The sequence below is a fragment of the Molossus molossus genome, unplaced genomic scaffold (assembly GCF_014108415.1).
Source record: "Molossus molossus isolate mMolMol1 unplaced genomic scaffold, mMolMol1.p scaffold_m16_p_18, whole genome shotgun sequence".
Classification (NCBI taxonomy): Eukaryota; Metazoa; Chordata; class Mammalia; order Chiroptera; family Molossidae; genus Molossus; species Molossus molossus.
In genome coordinates, this window is record NW_023425353.1 from 40797356 (window position 1) to 40817924 (window position 20569).

Here is a 20569-nt window from a genome sequence, read left to right on the forward strand (position 1 = left end):
TGGAAATAATGTTTCCTCCAAATGCTGGGAGTACAAACTGTCCTAGAGTTTTCAGACTTCCAGTAGAAAAGCCTCAACCATTCTAATTCTTAATCCTTTATGTGATTTGTTTTTTCTTCCCTTCCCCACTAATGTCCTGTAAATTCATAATGCACCGTGGTTTGCATCTATTTTCATAATAATGGACTCTCTCAATTTAGAAATTCCTGTTTTTCTGTTTAACTAGAAATTTCTCTCTAATTGTTTCTTTGATGATTTTCTTCCTTCTGTTTAGTTTGTGTTTGTTATTTCTTCTCTCTCTCTCTCTTTTAAAGAAATCTCATTTAGATGGAATCTCATGGCCCGGTCCTCTAATTTTCTTTCTTATTTTCTAACTCTGTTTTATGTGCTACTTTCTGGGACACTTTTTCAATTTTATATTCCAGCCATCTGATTTTCATCATATTTCAATTTTCAATTACATTTTTCCTTTGTGTATGAGAAGTGTTCTCCTCCCTGCTTAGTCGCTGTGTCCTCCAAGTTACTTTTATCCTGGTTGTTTATTTAGACATCTGCTTTCATTTCAAAGCTTTCCTCAAATGTTTGGTGATTTGGGGCTATCCGTTCATGGTTAAGAATGGGGCAGTATAAAAGTAACTTGGAGACAGCTACATTTGCATATGATATCACTTTAATGAACCTGGTTATTAATTAACTAAAATGTGAAGGCCAAATACTATGGGCATGCCATTTATGCAGCTTTGCCAGGAAGCAGCAATTCAGACACATGCCCAGTAAAATCTAGATGATATAGGGAAGATATTTGCGGGTCAGTCACATCTGGGAACAGGTCATTGGCCATTGTAGGTATGGCCACTGCAAGCATGAGAATATTTAAGATACTTAAGCCCATAAACAAAGAATTTCTCTCTCTTGCCTCTTGGTTTACTTGGGACTCTTGTTGCAGGAGGTGCACTGTCTTTGCTCCCCTATATTTGCCCACATAGCCCACAGCCTTGTGGATCCCACACAATGGACTGATGGACTATAGCTAGCCTAATGCTGTACCAGACCCAGCTCCATCATGGAACAGAAACTCAGGACGATGGCTTTGCTTCAGGCTCTGCTGAATTCCCAGCTGCACCTCTTCCAGGACTGGATTAAGGGAAATGGAACTTTGGAAACCAAGGGATATAATCCTACACAAATAAAGCTTTCTACCACATCTCATCCTCCCATGGGGGCCTCTGGAAATGCTTATTCCAGCAGCACCTCAAGAACCTCACTCCCATTAGCAAAGGAGAAAGGCAATCCACACATTTCTCCACTACCACATAGAGGAGTGGGTTTGTTAACTCTGGGGTTATCATAGGACATTTCTTGGGCAATTCCCGAGCCTGAATTATTAGGCCTTTTCCCTTTGATTGATTAGATTCCCCCAGAGAGAAGTCTCCCAAACTTCTTTCTGGAGGGAGACAGATTGACTTCAGTTCAGTGTTCTGTTATTGGAGATGATAAAGACGACCAGAGAGCTCAATATTCACTGAAATAACCTGGGTCCCCAGTCCAGAGAGCCTCCTGTTTACCATCTCCAGAGGATAAATCCTGGAAGTAAAGGTTGTAGATCTGGGCACAACAGCCTCTTAAATAGATTTACAACCAGGTCTCCTTTTTTAGTCTTAACTCTTTCCCTCTCCCTACCAATTTTAAGAGGTTCTTAGCATGGCAATTTTGTACACTTTTAGAAATGTTGTGGATTACTTCTTTGCTTTGCCCATTATCACTTTTGTATTTAGTTTTCTTGGATCTGGTAAATCAGATTTCACTGATCCATATGTTTTCCTGCCTCCAAAATAGTTGTAATCTCCTTCTTAAGTCTCTGTATCTTGTGGGTTTATGCTATTTTAATGAGGTTTGAGGAGCAATGGAGGTCAATGTGATATAGTAGGCAGTTAGACAAACATGATCAGAGTAGGAACGATAAGCCAGGTATGAAAGGTCACCAGGGATGAAAGCCCCGGTGTCTAACAATGCAGTTGTAAGGTAGGACCTCGCCCCAGGGGTAATGCCATGGCTAACATCAGGATCAGCTGTGATGCCTAATAACTCCCTGCCCTGGCACTAACTAATCAGTAGAGACCATGATGCTGAAAGGACATGCTTGGGAAGCTAATGAATATTCTACTGAGATCCTTCCCTGAGACCTACAGATAAAGCCCTTAAAATGAAGGACCCAGTTCTCTCTCTCCCTCCCCCCCCCCCCCCCACACACAGGCTGGCACATTTCTTCCCTCAAGGTGCATACCTTTGCTATCTTCCTCCTAAGCTCTGAGAGTCCTTTTGCCTCTGTAACTTGTTTCCTGAGCCTGTGCAGCCCAGCTGGCTCATTTCTTCTACCTCTGTGACTTTCTAAATAAATTTTTGCTTGTATTTAAGTCTTGACTCTAAATTCTTTCCTAGCCAAAACACAAGGACCAAGGTATAACATCTGTTGCCATTTGCCATTAACAAATGCATCTCATATCTAATATCCTCAATTACTTCTTTTATGATGTTTCTACTGACCGCCTATGCAGGTGAATTAAAGGGGAAGAAAAATCTAGGTAGGAGGCAATAGGGTGAATAAACTTGGGGAAAGAAATAGTCAGGAAGCCTAAAATTCATCTCCCTTTCTCTAATCACCAGAGAGAATAGCTCCAGTCAACTTGCAGGACTATTCACATTCTCTTTTGGTAGCAAGAGGTGAACATGGAACCTTGAGCATTCCTGGGTAAGATTACAGCAATGCATGTAATTTTGTGGACTTCTGCTCATTAAAGGTGTTCTAGAGCTCCTGAATCCATCTATTGTGTTGCTTTCTAGGACACTGGAAAAATGTGAGAAGGGAGTAAGAATATGAAAGGGAAAGATTATGGTATTTGGAGAGAAGACCACTCCCCTCTTATAGAAGGCTAGAATGGGATATCAACTATTAATTCTGAACATGTAATAGAATTTCAGTAGGATAACAATTCTCCTTTCCTATCTCTATTCCTGTGGCTATGTAAATTCAAATTATTTTCAGGCAAAAAATAGATATTAAAAAGACAATGTGACACATATCAGAATGGCCAAAACCCAGAACACTGACACCACCAAACAATGGTGATGTTGTGGAACAACAATAACTCTCATTCATTGCTGGTGGTAATGCAAAGTGGTACAGCCATTCTGAAAGGCAATTTGGCAGTTATGTGTGAGTTTTCAGGCCTAACCGTAGGCTATTACAAAGATGTGAAAGTAAATTTTATGTGTCAACTTGACTGTCCTAAAGGATGCCCAGATTAACTGGTAAACATTATTTCTTTTTTTTAAATTCTCACTGAGGACATTTTTCTATTTATCTTCAGATAGAGTGGGGAGGGGGTGAGAGACATCGATGTGAGAAAAACTCATCGACTGGTTGCCTCCCGCATGATCTCGACCAGAGCTGGGGACCAAACAACAACCTAGGTGTATGCCTTGACTGGAATCAAACCTGCGACTCTGGTCCACTGGCCAATGCTCTAACCACTGAACCAAAATGGCCAGGACGGTAAACATTATTTCTGTGGGTGTCTGTGAGTATACATCTAAAAGAGATTAGCATTTGATTCAGTAGACTAAGTGAAGACATCTACCCTCACCAGTGTGAGTGGGCATCATCCAATCCATTGGGGCCCCAAATGTAATACAAAGGTGAAGGGTGAATTTCTTTCTTCTTGAGCTGGGATGTCCATTTTCTCCTGCCCTTAGATGCAGAGCTCCTGGTTCTTGTGCCTTTGAACTCAGGGACATAAACCATTGGCCCCTTAGTTCTCAGGCCTTCAGACTTGGATTGAATTATACTACTGGCTTTCCTGGGTCTCAAACTTGCAGATGGCCTATTGTGGGACTTCTAGGCCTCCATAATCATGTGAGCCAATTCCTATAACAAATGTCCTAACATATATATTCTACTGATTCATTTTCTCTGAAGAACCCCGACTAATCTGAAAAGTTTCACCTGAGAGGCCTCACAGGGAACACTGTTCTCCTCACACCAGATGGTACACAGTCAGTGCGTCGTGGACTCTGAAAGGGGTTGCAATCAAGGTCTCAGGCCAACTTACACATATTTATATTCCAGCCCTAGGGCTTTCATTCCATGAGATCTCTTTATCTGAGGCCATGGTAGAGGTCTCTCAGGCACATGTGCCAAGACCACCTAACGGAGGTAGAAGAAAATTTTGGAGATAGTTTTCCTCATTTGACTTAGTATCCAGTACTTTTCTACTCCTAGCACCCTGCTCTGACACCCCCACCACCTCAGGGTCCATAATACTGCTAGTTTTGTTCAGGGCTTCCTGCACAGTGAGATGACCTCACATCTGTGCTGATCCACTTGACCTTTGACCATGGGTGAAATGGAACAGAGAGAATGGACATTTTCTCATTTTTGATTCTTGCTTATACCACCCCAGTAAGTAATTAAAAGCTTAACACTTTCATTTTTGACTAGTTGCTTTAATTAGCTACCTGCCCAGGTGAGCTGAGCTCCTGACATTTACCATATAATTCACCAATTGTGCTCGTTGGTATCTACCCAATTGAAATGAAAACCTGTATCTACACAAAAAAACTGCCCACTGATGTTTATAGCAGCCTTATTCATAGCTGCCAAAACTTGGAAACAACAAGGTGTCCTTTATTCAGCACTAAAAAGAAATGAGATATAAAACTATGAAAAGACATGGAGAAAATATAAATGCACAGGCAACATACTATATGATTTCAACCGAATGAAATTCTGGAAGAAGTAAAACTATGGAGACAATAAAAAGATTTGTGGTTGTCATGGGTTAGAGGGAGGGAGGGAGGGATGAACAACAGACAGAGCACAGAGGATTGTAGGACAGGGAAACTGCTCTGTATGATACTATAATAGTGGGAACATGTCATTATACATTTGTCCAAACCCACAGAATGTGCAACACCGAGAGCGAGCCTTGATGTAGACTATGGACCTCAGGTGATAATTATGTGTCACTGTAGGTTCATTGATGGGAACAAATGTAATACTATGGTGAGGCATGTTGATGGAGTGGGCTGTGTGTATATGGGGGCCAGAGTATAAGGGAACTCTGTATTTTTCACTGGGAACCAAAAAATTCTCTAAAAGTAAAGTCTATTTTTTAAAAATATAAACATAAAAAAAGACAATGTGCTTTATCAGCCTATGTTAGTGAAATTTGAAAAGATTTTTAAACTGAAGTATAAAGTAATATAAATGTTATTTGAAACTGAAAGGGTACATTAATATCCATATCTTGATGGTCATAAAATCAACTGGCAATATTTAATGTCCGAGAGAGAGCTGGCAGTCAGGAAGTGCTAAAACACTCCTTCAAAACTCAGACCACCATTCGCGCTTTGATAAACACTCCATACACACTGCCATGTGATTTAAGCTTTGTTTCTAGTCCCTGAGTTTGGGTAAAGCTTTTCAGCTTTTCCAGAAAAGTCAAGTAAATTCAATTTGTAGTTGAATTAAACTGCATTTTGACATCAGTATAAACTTGAACATGATCTTAACGAGAAAACAGGGAAATGGAAACTCTGGGGTGGGACAGATGGAAACAGGGGCAGATAAATGGGTAGTGGCTGAAGAGTAAGTGGGGACATAAAATGAAGGAAAAGGAACAATGTTTTAAATCATGAAGAGGAAACAACTGACACACCAGGGCAGGCCAAGAAATGACTGCAGAGACCCCCTACAGAAAACTGAGGAAAACTACAATTTTGTGCTGTTTATGCTGGTCGAAAACACAAGGCAGGAAGTGGGTAGAAGTGCCAAGAAGCAAACTTTTCCATTTCCAAAGCGTTCAGGGCGATGATAAATTAAAAGTGACAATAAACATTTGATAGATCCTTTCTGGTTAGAAAAATCTACTATGAAATGGATTTGATTATAGTGTTTTAACTATTAATAGAATTTAACAGGTAAATACAAGGTATGCTACACAGTACATTAGAGAAAATGTTTTTCTTTGATAAATAAAAATTTAATAAGAAAGATGTGAAAAATTTTAGATACTTAATTTAAAAAGCAGACAATGCTTTCTTTAAAAAGGCCATGCTGAAGAGTGTGCTAAAAATCATGCTTAGTTGAGTTGGTATCTAAGAGCATTTGGGCTCCTGTCCTCTCCACAATTATTGTACCCAAATCCATGTCCCCTACACCCAGGTGTCTAGAGTACCCTTCTGTCTGAGATTCGCCCCAAATACCACCTGAGCACATGAAGAACTTCAGGTGCTTTGAGGGTTAGGGAAGAATTATAACAAGTGGTTCTGGTCCTAAGGGTCTAGGCAAGCTAGTTGAGAAGATGGGACTAATTTGCACAATAAGGAACAAGGTAAGATGGTCTTAATTAAATGCTACCTTGAGTGGTATCGATTAAATCTTATAGGACTGCTAAAGTGAGAGATCGATGAAAGCTAGATTAATTGGGGAAGGTTTGGGAAAAAGCTACCTTGCCTTAGGCCTGAAAACAGGAGCAACACTTAGGTAGGTCGAGCCAGGGGAAGGAGAAAATCACATGTGTACCTTACAGCATAGAATAAACCAGATTAAAAAAAAAAAAAGCATGATGAGAATATGGCTGTTAATAAACCTTACAGGAGTAATGGCTCATGATAACATTTCCTTATCTCCTAACCTTTATTTTTGGATATAAACTTAATCTATATAATCTGGCAAAGAATCCAAAAAGCATTTATTATAACACATAAGAAAATAAAAGTAGATATGATTTGATTTAAATATTTGGGAATAATTCTATTTAGAAACGGATACCAAGAGTTTCCACAGAATAGCCATTTGACCATCATTTCCAAGGTCAAATTTTAAAATACATATAGATATAATGTTCATATTGTTGTTTTTATCCAATGTGAAATTTTGGTTTTTCTTAATAAAATCAAGGCAGGGCTCTAGAAACGGAAAAGTTGATATAAAAACCAGTCCATATGTCACTAGCCCTGTGGCCTTGAGCTGATTTCCTAACCTCTAAACTTGGAAGTTGGGCTTGGATAACCTCATAAAGAACATGGAGTTTATAAGAAACCTATTAAGTAGTTGAATAGTATACTTGCCTGACTGAATTGCTTTCAGACAGAATAAAGCTTTGTTAAAGGGATATAAAGAAAACTGTAAGAATACTTAAAAAAAAATTAAATATGAGGTGTAGACAGCAGTGATAAAAGCAGATTAAGAACTAACCAGGGCATTGGATCTAACCCCACAGACTGAGTATGATTGTTTTTAATGACTTTACTGCCAAGGGCATTGTATTAGTTTGCTAGGGCTGTTAAAACAAAGTACCCCAAACTGGATGGTTTAAAACAACAGAAATCTGTTGCCTAACAGTCCGGAGTCCAAAACCAACGTGCTGTCAGGGTCGTACTCCATCTCAATCCTGCAGGGAAGAATTCTTCCTCGTCTATTCCAGCTTCTAGAGGCACAGTTGCTCCTTCTGCTGGCTCAGAGGGAGAATCTGTTCTAAGCTGTTCTCCTAGCTTTCAGGAACAGCTGGGAATCCCTGTCAGTAGAGTTTCAGAGGGCCCATGATCATCCTGAACCCATAGGTGGTATGGACCCAAGTAAAGGATGCTGTCAGTGAAGGAAGGCTCTTTTAGTTTCCCCCAGTGCATCATTCTTTGAGCTACAAGTATATCACCTACAGCTACAAAAGAAAACCTGCAACGTCCAAAGCCATCACCACCCTGATGTACCATGAGTCAGGGCTTCATGAGTCAGAATCCAGTGAGATGGAATAAGAACCTGACCCCAATGTTCCACTTGAAATGTTGAGGCTGGCAAATAGTCCACCTTCTTCTTGTGCTTGGTCTTGGCTTAAAGTGTAAGCTCATTTAATTAGCACTGCCTTCCCATGAGCTCTACCAAATCCTGTTCTGTGTCTGCTTCCTGCTATTCCCCACCCTCTCAATCCTTTTCTCTAAGGAACAATGCCTTCCCCTCTGAGCCTAGCCTTCCTGGAGTCACTGCCCAGGGAACCTCCAGTGGCGGACATGGGGGCATCACCTTGCTCCCTGATTGTTTCCAACCACTTCTTCCTATCTTTCCATAAAACACCCTTTCTTTCCTCTGAAGTCCATGCCACACCTCCATACCTCCATCAAGCCCCTTCATGACAAATAGTCATCTATGCTGGCAAATAGTAGGCACTCCATAAATACTAATTGAACGGTTGATTCTTTGAGTAAATGACTGATGGAGTAAAGGCTGTTTTTTTGGTCACTCTTCTGCATTTGAGACTTTTGTTGCTTCACTCATCATGTTTCTTTCTGTATCTTTTCTTATCATAATTCTAGGTGACGTGTCCATGGAGGACCAAACAAGAATCCCAGTTCCCTCACAATCTCTTGATCTTCTCAGTGATATTTCTTCTTTAACATCCTTGTCACATCCAGAACTGCTCTATGTCTTCTTGTTTGACCACAACCTCTTATTTTAGCTCTCATACCCGACCTCTAATCCCTTGATACTCTTGATTTCCCCATAGTCTTTTCCTGGCCATGTTTCCCTCCTTACACATCTTAAACCACTCTCTTAAAATGCAATCAGCATCCTCCGGGTCGTCCTGTCTCCCTCCACATCTACCTAATTCATCTGGACGTGGTCCTAACTTGAAGCCTGAATCATGATCTGCCTCCTTTGAATCTTGCTTCGACTGCTAAGCATGACTGGCAGGAAACAATCTTGAAGCCTGATGCCACTGCCCACTGGCTTTCTCTGCAGTGTCTTCACCAGCTAGACCAGGCTGTCCTAGTCCTTGGTCAGCCCTCTCTCCCACACTTTCCGGTCATTCCTCTCAAGCCCCTAACACTATCATGCCTCATTCTTAGCAGAAAACCTGGCTTCCTCCTTTATCAGTTATGGCATTCCTCCACTTTCCACCCTCTCCACCGACAGAGTGGTCTGCTCCTGAACCCTGCCCAGAGCTCCCTTTGAGGACCAGCACGCGCTCTTTTATTCCTGTCCCACAGCCAGCCTTCCACAGGGCTCCTGACCTCGCTCCATGGCCTCTGAGTCTTTGTTTCTTCTATTATTTCACTCAAACAATATTTGTCTGGAAGATTTCTATGTACCAGGCCCTGTTCTAGATGGTGGGATACAACAGAAAAATTAAGACAGAAAAAAAACCTGTCTCTCACTGGGGGGTGGGGCCATGAAGAACAAACAATAAGCAAGTTAAAATTTCCGTAATTTGTAAGATAATTTTTACTGTCATAGCTCGCATCCATGGAACAGGAGGGGAAACAGTGCTGACCTTAGACTGCTTTAAAGTAAACCTCACCATCAGGTCTCTCCCGCCTCCAGCGTGCCCTGGTCTCATTGTAACCACACTTCAACCTTCCTTGCCCCCACACAGACCTCTACTTACATCTTTCCTCTTCCCTTCTCTGTTGACTTTCTTTAAGGATTACTCTACAGATGCTATTCCCACATCATTGTTATTTAGTTGACTTTCTGGTTGAAAATGCAATGCACACATAAAGCAGCAAGACCAACAGCAGCGAAGCCGTTACAAGCCGTAACTGCTGCCACTCCTTCCCGTACCATGACTCCGCTCTGTTCCCATTCCTCTCACTCCATTCTGGCAAAGGGACCACGTGGCTGCCTCCACGGGGCCAAATCCGAAGGGGCTTTTCCAGCCTTACCTTACTGTTCCACAGCCCTTCTGACCCCCATCACCTTCCCTGGCTCAGATAACAGTTTTGTGAGGTTACAACACAAGCTCTTCCTTCTCTGGTGTTCACACTGAAAATGAACTTAAACACTGATGTTCAATGCAGAGTTCCACTTTGATCACGTTCTCCTTCTGTGAGCACACACCTTAGGTAGGTTGAGCATATAATTCTTATGATCCTAATAGGATGCCTTTGAGAATTAAAAAGGGTGGTATTAATATTAATAATTACTACTCATAATAAGCAGGTGTAAACCAAGACTGTCCCAAATAAACTGGGAAGTATGGTTACCTATTCTTAGGAGATCATATCTACTGTTACAGTTTTAACTAATATATTCCTATCAACCATTCACAAAATTAAGTCTGCAGCTTGATACTCATTGAGCTTTATTTTCCAAATTTTCAAGTTATTATTTCTTACGAATATGTCAAATTCAGTACGACCAAATTCCAATAATCACTTGCATTCCTAAAACCTGCTAATTCTTGTATTTCTTACCCAAGTTATACATATTATCGAGCTACTCAACTCTCCAAGCTGGGGATCATTTGAGACTTTGTTCTCACCCATCACCAAGATATGCTGACTTTAGTTCTGAAGATTTCTCTAATGTATTTCTACCCTGGACTACTGTCATAACCTCTTATTTCTGTCATAACTTCTGATTTCCCTGCTCTAGTCTTGTCTCTTTCAAGTCTACTTTCCACACTGCTGCCAGTGTGACCTGGAACTGACCACACTTCTAATTTGAACCTTTTAATTGCTCGCTATCCCTTACAGGATAAAGACGTTTATCAGGATCCCACTCCTGTTTACTTCTTCAGTCTCACAACCCATTAGTCTCTTTTTCCCTTTGCACTACAATAATACCAAATAGCTTATAGAAACACACACATACACAAACCCCCAGGAAACTGCTTCTCACTTCACAGCCTTTGTTCATGCTGTTCCTTCTTCTAAGAGTGCAGATCCCCTCTTTGGCTTGCCAACATCTACACCATCCTCTAATCACTTACAGCAGGTCCAGAGGGGAGCCAGCACCTCTCCTTTATATCTTCTAGGTGCCTGACCACACCGCGCCACAGCACTGGACATGTTAGTTTGGAATTAATTATATCAGTCTTTCCTATGAGCTGGTAAGCTTCTTGAGGACAGGGGCAGTGCCCTTGCATACGTAATAAATAGTCACTCTATTTAAAAGACTGCATGCACGGCTATGGATTTAACCAAGCAAGTTGGACTAAACACTGAAATGAATAAACAACTTCATTACTCCTGCATTTTTTCACATGTGCCCAAATGTCTTATAACATCATCAGTGGAGGGATTAAAAAATGTGTAAGAGCTTCAGCTGCCAAAAATTTGCCTGTACATGAAATTAATTTTAAAATAGATCTTAGCATAAAAGACAGGACAATTAAATTAAAAATATAGTTGTGATATGTCAAAGTTAAGAAAAGAGCAAATATGACTTGTTTTAGACTACAGAAAATCAGAATACATTTTAATAGCTCTTTACTATAAAAAATTTTGTGAAAATACAGAGTAGGGCAAAAGCAGGTTTACAGTTTTGAATACGCAAAACAGTTTATTCTTATGTTATTTATTATTAATTATTGTATTATTTTCCATATGAACAACTGTAAACCTACTTTTGCCCTATCCTGTATTATGGCCCAACACTTTTTAAAAAAAAGAAGTTTCTCATTCCTTTGGGTTTTTTTAATTACTTACTTTTTTAAAAAAAATCAAACAATTTTAAAATGGGAGGCTAGTATTGAATATCAAAAAAATCTAGTATCTATCAAATCTACCCAAACATGCTTCTCTACTTTCCAGATGTTTCCGCTTATGATTTCCATGTTCTTATATGATTAGCTCTGACTCAGAAAAAAAGGAGCTTTTCACTTTGTCTGTCAAAATCCAAAGTATTTGACCTTCAAGGCACAGAAAAAAAATCCCACAATTTTTGGATAAAATGTGGTATTCCTGTCATTTATTCATTCAAGTAATTTGGGGGAATTAAAAAAGTGTAATCTGAAATGTTAAAGAATGTTATTCGTGCTACCAGAGGCGTAACAAGAGCATCTGGCACAAGTGGCTCCAATGAATAAATAAGAGCGCCATACAGCAGTTTAACAGTCAAGGTTACGGATGACTCGAAATATACATTCTTCTGAAAGGCCTACTCTTATGACAGTGTTGTATTTCCTATTTAATCATCACTTTGTGCAATCTTTCCTAATTATATTTTGGCTTACAAATATTGTTTTGTGAACTGTGATTATTTTTCTGAGAAGGAAAACAATGTGAGGTATTTTGAAATTTAAAACATGCTCTGATATTTCCTTCAAGCTCAGGATTATCTGACTGTTCCAAAGGGATGCACACGGGCTTTCCAACTATGGGAGGCACCTATGGGTAGATCAGATGAGATGCAATACAACTACCATTTGGTACTTGATTGAGAAATACATGTGGCTAAAATATAACTGAGAAGATAAAATATTTTTTAATGTAATATTTAGTTTTTATTGGCAAGTTGTTGAGACTATAAAACATAGCTTTAATCTCTCAATAAATATCCTTGAATACTACCTACCTGTCAGAAGGTGGAGCTCTAAACATATCTGAAATACTGGCTTTTTATGTGTGCATTTCACAAATGTGTGTAATGAGGAGATTGAAGCAGGAGTAAAGTCTTCAGAAAAACGGTTCTGAAGAATACTCCAATTCTCTCAGAATAAAATCACCCACATCTCCCAATATGTACATAGTTAACAAACAAAAAATATATTTAGTATCTTCCTTTGAACCTTCAATATATTGTCTACTATAAAATGTAAGTATAGTAATTCAGAATAAAAGATAAAGTATATTTAAAAGATAAAACATACTTAAAATCAGGATCACCTACTTGAATGTAGGCAAGGTATTAACACTTACAAGCATCTCGGATGTACAGTAACATGGCTATGAAGATATAATCCACTAAACCCAGGCTGAGGCCATCTGCAAACAAGGCATCCCAGACCACTAGAAGATCCTGTAGGGGGAACTCTCGCCCAAACAGCAGCCGTACCCACCGTCTGCAGAGAAACAAAACCAAAATTCAGAAAACAGTGCGTTTGAGAGTAAGATAAAGAAGAATCATTTCCTCTTATAACTGTGGAAAAAAATTATACTTTTTAACTGATCACACAGAAAATATTATATGTCAAAAATATAATAAAGTAAAATCCAAGTTTTAAGCTTTTAAATAAATCTTGTAATTTTATAACTAGCCCACAGTCATTAAATTTTATTCCTATATGTATAAAACAAAAGTACCACATTTGAAAAGGGTAGAACTCTTTCATATTTAATATAAATCACATAAAAAAGGCAGAGAAAATGAAATGTATCGTGGTCTGATAAATGCCTCATAAGGTTATGAGTTAAAAATTAGAATTTTCCAAAATTTCATGATCACTACTGATTTTTTTGTTAACTAGACTTTTGCCAATGGTTATATGACAAATTACTGTAGCCAAACAGAAAATTTCATTCTTACATTTCACTTGTGTTTTAAAAATATTCATTTTAAAATTAAATGTGGAACAAAAAAAGTAGATATCTATATGTTTTGTCAAGCACAGATAGTTATTTAAAATGAAACATAAAGTGATACTTTATTTTAACTTTGGAACAGATACACCTTATCAGTGAGGCTGTCTTTCTAGGCATGTTTTTCAAAATACAGTTACTTTGATGGCCAGGAAAATGGACATCTTTGCATAAGCAGGTAATAAGACTGAACAAGGTCTGTATATAATTATATATCATCAATAGTCACACTTCAGACTTTCAATAAATGCTAACTAAGCTATTTATATCTAATTCATATAAGAAAATTAAAATAACTCACTTTGATATGTTTTTATAAATTTAGTTCTAATTTTATATAACATGGCTACAATTTCCTTACCCAGCCTTTCTCTAGAAATTTCATCTAGAATGCAATGTGATTCTGGCACATAGCAAAGAATGAAACATTCTAAATTTCTAGTAGCACTAAACAGAACAGAATAGAAATAGTTTAAAAATCAACTAATACATGTAATCATTTTGCAAAATTTGAAACCAAATATAACCATCTGTGGGGTTAAAGTGAGGCCAAAAAATTTCAAATACTTTCTTCAGGAATTATTACACTAAAAAGGAATCATAGCTGTGACAATATAGTGTAGAATCAAACATATGTATCAGTTTTTTAGAAACCATATGATCAAGTACTTAAGTTCTTTTATTCATATTATCAAATTAATCAACAGAATAGTTAAACTGTATTTTCAACTACATCTTAAATTATGTTACTGAATTTTTTCAGGAGACAATTTTAATGCCTAAGTAAAATTTATCTTTTTAAAAATGTTATAGGCTGTTTACAATTTTTATTTACCTTACAGTTCATACTCCACTGCTAATATGAGAAATAAAATATACCCTTTTATCTAATGTGCCTATATGCAGCTTAGGGAAAAAAACACTATTTCTCTACACATTTCTAATTCTTTCAAATTACAAATGCTAATATTTACTGTTTTAAGAAGTATAAAAATATCTCTAAATTAAATAGGTGCTCTTCTTAATTACAAAGAATTAACAGGTCTTACAAAAAGTATCAGAGGAACCAGAAGAATGGACAAAGCAAAAAGTAGCTGCATTAAGCCATTTTGGGTACCTGTTTAAAGGATTTTTAAACTGATAAATATATCTGCATTATCAGATGACTAAATATTACAGGGGTGGGGAACCTTTTTCCTGCTAAGGGCCATTTGGATATTTATAACATCATTCTTGAGCCATACAAAATTATTAACTTAAAAATCAGCCTGCTATGTTTGGTAGGCTAATTTGGTGAGGTTGTGATGTTAGCTGGTATTGATTTCAAGGGCCTTATATGGCCTGAGGGCCGGATGTTCCTGATCCTTGATAATGTGGTTATTCACAGTTATACAACTGAGACAGCTGGAAGAAAAATTCATCACTAGAAAAAACTGATGAGGATCTAATGTATAACATGGGGACTATAGTTGATAACACTGTATTGTATAACTGAAATTTGCTAAGAGAGTAGAACTTCAGTGTTCTCACCAAACAAATAAATGAGGTGACGGATGTCTTCATTAACTAGATGGGAAGAATCTTTTCAATGTACACGTACATCAAATCATTGCCATGTATACTTTAAATATCTTAAAATTTTATTTATCATTTATTATATAATAAAACTGAAAAATATAAATAAATAATCTTAGTTCAATGAACAGGCACATTTTGGTTGTTTCAAAATGACAAATTCTAATATTTAACTGATTCCTTCTGGTTCAAATCTAGATATTAGTATAAAATTCAAGCATCATACCTATAAAACAGTATCGTGCCCTGAACTTGCCCCTTTCATTCTTGCAGGGTATTTTAATGCTTTTCTTGTTTGAATAAAGCCATTTAGAAACTACCACTGCTGTTTCTTAAAAGGCAATACTTTTGCTTAGCTTTCTTATGTGTAGATTTCTTCATTTTCTCTGCTTTCTCTTACTGAAACCAAAATCACTTTTGAAAAAGTTGACATCATACTATAATAGACATCATTTAGCAAAAGAAGGAAAAAAACTGATGAAGTTAAAACACAGCACAGAGGAGAATACAATACTTGCTTTTCTCCCCTTTCTCAAAGCTCAAATTCCTCTTATTTTCTTATGGACAATCACATCTTTGGTTTCATCACACACAGTGCATCAAGAGGGGGGAGAAAGTAGCCTACTGCAGCATCGTCAGAAAGGGAACTGAAAACATCTATAATCTATAGTGAATAAAACATACCTTCAGAACTACATAGAACATGTAATCTGTGATATGCTGCTTTATAAATGTTTCACATTGCTTTATTTTTGAAGTCGTACTTTGCCAAGTACACAGCTAAATAATTCCAGAAAAAGACCAAATTGTGTGTGTGTGTGTGTTCATGCGTGTGCGAGAGAGAGAGAGAGAGAAAGAGAGAGAGAGAGAGAGGAGAGATCCAAAATGTTCTTTGTAAAGAGCTTTGTATGTTTTGCTAAGTGCTCCATGTATTTACCAAGGTCTTGTTAAATTCACTGTAAAGCCAACTGTCATGCTACTGAGAAGCAAAGGTGTGGCTAAATTGGAAATACAGACATTGATCTTGTTAGTGGTAGCATACAAATAATTCAGTAAGAGGAAAAAAATCCAGAAACAGATAACAATAACAATAAAATTATTATTAGATACCTAGCATGTTTCTTTTATATAAGACTGTAAGTTGCACACAGGTATATTAAATTACAGCAAAATGCAGTTTCCTCTATTTTATATGCAATTGTAGAAAAATTAAGGACAAATTCTCAAAATATTTAAGAGACTAATCATACGACTAATGGAATGCTTTAGGACCAACAATCACCTTATCGATAATTTAATCATTTTTTCCCAACTGGATTTAGTTCATACATATATTCACCACATACAAAATTTCCTGTGCTATTTTGGGCTTTCTTCATTGAGCTTAAAAGCCAAGGAAAAAAATCAGTTCTTTATTGAATGAGTTACCAATAGAAATTATTTCAGTAAGCTTTTCTATTCTTAGAAAGGAAAACTTACTCTAAGAAATGAGGTCTTATAAGGAAGTCACTCCTAAAATTAACACACTTTTATTGCATTTAAAAATACTTAGTGAGAGTTTAAGTTACACTTAAGGGTAGCATTAAACCTTTTCTCTATATGGATATAGGTTCAGTTTAATTGCTTTATACTATTAATCTTGCTTTATGTATGTTATACCTGCAGATTGCAATGCTTCTTAATGTACACATCTTATCACTTGTGATAATACAGTAATTTATAATTTGCCAGATCTATTTAGTAATTAAAATATACACAAACAAAAAAGACAATCTGAGGTATTAAATTTAATTGTAAACCACCCAAAGACAGGACCATTTCTATTTCTGCACTTATATCACTATTCTCAAATTTAAATTTCTGTGTAATTAAGCTGCTATTCCCAGGGAAGCTATAATTCCTGGTGGTATTATTGCTGGGTGAATGACCCATGGAAACACCAAGAGATATCAACTTTTTAACAATCAATTTTTGACAACGACCAATTTGACTGAGGTTTAAATAAACATAGCCTTAATCCAACGTGGCTGCAGTGGGATTATATCTGAAGAAAAAAAATGTATATATTAGATTTTCACTTCTTTTTTCTTTTCCTTCAATGTCCCTTTAGTGAGATATAGATACAGCCACCTTAGGACAAAGAAGTAAAATAATAAAGTTACATTTAATTTAACAAGCATTATTATTTTAAATCCTCACCTGAAGATACTTTTTTCCATTTTTATCTTCAGATAGTGTGGGGGAGAGAGAGAGAGAGAGAAACATCAACGTGAAAGAGATACATTGACTGGTTGCCTCCCAACACAACCTGGACCAGGGCCAGGGACCGAACCTCAACGGAAGTAGTGCCCTTGACTGAAATCGAACCCATGACTCTTGGTCCATGGGTTGACACTCTACCGCTGAGCCAAACCAGTCAAGGCATAAGGGCATCTTAAGTAACATTGGGTAAGCATATTGGAACACAAAAGAGCAATGTTAGATTCTGCTTAATATCTTATTTTTTCTTTTGCTTTCTGTTCATTTGTACTTTTTAAATTGAATTTATTGGGGTGACATTGATTCATAAAACCATACAGGTTTCAAGTGTACAAGTCAACAAAACATCATCTGCACAATGCATTGCGAGCCCACTGCCCAAAGCAAAGTCTCTTTCTGTCCCCATTTTTCCCCCTTTGCCCATGTCCACCTACTCCCACCTCCTTTTCCTCTGGCTATCACCAACCACACTGTCTCTGTCTACGTGGATATATATATATATATATATACATGTGTGTGTGTGTTTTGGCTTAATGCTTAATCCCTTTACCTTCCCCCAAGCCCCCTCCCCTGACAGTTGTCAGTCTACATGTATCCATGCCTGTTTCTATTTTGTTCATTATAGTCCACATATAAGTAAGATCATATGATGTTTGTCTTTCTCTGACTACCTTATTTCACCTAGCATTATACTCTCTAGGTCCATCCATGCTGTCACAAAAGGTAAGATTCCCTTTTTTTAACAGCCAAGTAGTATTCCATTGTGTAGATATACCACAGTTTTATTACCCACTCATCTACTGATGGGCACATGGGCTGTTTCCAGATATTGGCTATTGTAAATAATGCAGCAGTGAACATAAGGGTGCATATATTCTTTCAAATTAGTGATTCGAGTTCTTCGGATGTATTCCCAGAAATGGGATCGCTTAGACAAAATGCAGTTCCATTTTTAATTTTTTTTTAGAAAACACCATGCTGTTTTGCACAGTAGCTATACCAATATGCATTAACTTTGAAAAGCTAACAATTAACTTTTAAATAATCCATGCATGGAGGCAATAAACACAGAACCCAAATTCTGTATTAGTATCAGAGAAAAACAAAAGCAAATCTAAGTTTTCATCTCTGTGGTTGTCATCTTGATTACTGAGTTTAAGAACTTCTTATTTAGGTTTCCTTTGTACTCAGTTCTTTATAAATTTATTTACCCTGACTTTTCCTTTATATCAACTCTGTGAAAACAATCTTGAAATTAGAACCAAATATTGCTGTTAGTATCATTAGGTTCACAAGGCATTCCCATCTTTAAGTTTAACTTCTTGGAGAGCAAAGCTACAAAAGATGAAAGCCAAAATAAATCATTTTTTCTAATTTCACATTTCTTCTTCTAATGGCTCTATAAAATACATTATTTTTTTTTTTTTTTTTTTTTTTTTTATCCTCACCCGAGGATATTTTTCCATTTTTTGTACAGATAGAATGGGAGGGAAAGAGAGGAAGAGAGAGAGAGAAACATCGACGTGAAGGGACACATCGAGTGGCTGCCACCCGCACGACCAACCAGGGCCGGGGACAAACTGCAACCGAAGTACGTGCCCTTAGCGGGAACCGAACCCGGGTCTCTCCAGACCGCAGGCCAACGCTCTAACCGCTGAGCCAAACTGGCCAGGGCTAAAATACATTATTGAAGGATATTTAGTCTGTTGACTTTTTTTGTAGTCCATTGTTTCAATTCAGTCCTCTTAAAAATATTTGGGATCTGCATGCATTACAGAAAGGTTTGAATACTTCAACCCCAACAAACTCTGCTTTAAAACAGAAGGAACTGAAACTCTGAATTAGTTATTATCTTTAAAGAACTCAAATTTGCTTTCTATGTTCTTGTAATCCATGGGTTGAACCCAGCTTGAATTTGGCTTTCTGGAAACACATGTTAAACCTAATTTAACAGGAGATGTCCATAAACTGCTAAAAGGGTATTTTTGACTTTGAAGAAAATTCTATATTCCTTTCAGAGGGCAGTACATAGCCCTTTATTAAGGAAGGTTTCTTATTCCAAAAATAAGTTCCTAATAATTATCACCCATTCCTACTGTAATTTATTCTCTTTGGCAAGTATTTGAAGCTGTTTTTTTAAAAATCAGAACAACTATAATATGCCCTTTGCAAAAATAGTCTGAATGGAAAGCAAAGCTTTGTGTATCTATGTTTTTCCAGAGGTATTAGATGCTCATGAGAATGTTGAGCACAGATGACCGTCATTATGTTTTGAGGCTATAAAATGAACATTTACACACACACACCTCTTTTAGACGTATACCTGCTATTTAGATTAGAAGCATGAGATTTCAAGTACTTTTTCAAGGACGAAGCAGTATCAGGATGTGTGACTTACCAACAAATTCAAATAAAAAGATGGTAATACTTCAATACAGATTTAGTTGCATGAATAGGATGTGCTCTCTTTAAGAATCCCATTGTATATTCCAACCAGGGCATAGCTGGATCTTAGGCCCGGCCTGAGAGGACAGTGGGGGTAAAAGTTCCTGAGAAGTAATCTCTCTACCCCATCACTTACTTGGGCTCTATCACAAGTGAGCTACTGGCATCTCCTTGAGAAAATTACTTGGAAGTCACTACTGACTATGAATAAGAACATGAAAAATTAATGTACAGTTGGTGGTCATGTTGGGAAATTTAATTTTAGGCTCTGTGAATACTAGTTTTTATTCACACTACAGATAATTTTTACTTCTAGAAAGTCTGTATAGGCTTTGTTCTGTCATTTTACCTTCAGGAAAGGGAATTATGATCAAATCAGTTTTCTAAAAGAGCATACAGAGAATTGCTAAAAATAATTGCTCTTATCCTCCCTAATCTGAAACTCATTAAAAAACAAAACAAAATTCAAATACCAATGGGATCTTAACCTTAATGAATAACACTTTTCAACTTCCTCTGCATAAATCTCCTAATACATTTATATACATTGTTGGGAGAACTGACATATATATAACACTAAACAGAGCAATATCAGAATCCATGCGATTCACAATGAAGGTAAGACCACAAATATGTAGGCTAGTCATATGTCATCAAAAGTTAGACTGAACTGCCTCGCCAGCATGGCTCAGTGGTTGAGTGCTGACCCATGCTCCAAGACGTCACTGGTTCGATTCCAGGTCAGGACACATGCCCAGGTTGTGGGCCAAATCCCCAGCGGGGCACGTGCAGGAGGCAGCCAATCGATCTTCTCTCTCATTGATGTTTCTGTCTCTCTCTCTTCCTCTCCCTTTTTCTCTCTCTAAAATCAATAAAGAAAAAAAAAAGTTAGATTGAACCCATTCCTAAAAGGTAGCAGTACAGCCTGATT

General features: G+C 37.4%; 1 protein-coding gene across 3 annotated transcripts in view; it reads right to left on the minus strand.

Moving 5' to 3' along the window:
- Positions 1 to 20569, minus strand: part of TBC1D5 (TBC1 domain family member 5) — a 504213-nt gene that overhangs the window by 112076 nt on the left and 371568 nt on the right. For all 3 annotated transcript variants that reach the window (XM_036267496.1, XM_036267498.1, XM_036267497.1), the window contains one exon: positions 12700 to 12842. In XM_036267496.1, the coding sequence (XP_036123389.1) occupies positions 12700 to 12842 (143 nt within the window). The remainder of the gene's footprint in view (positions 1 to 12699; positions 12843 to 20569) is intronic.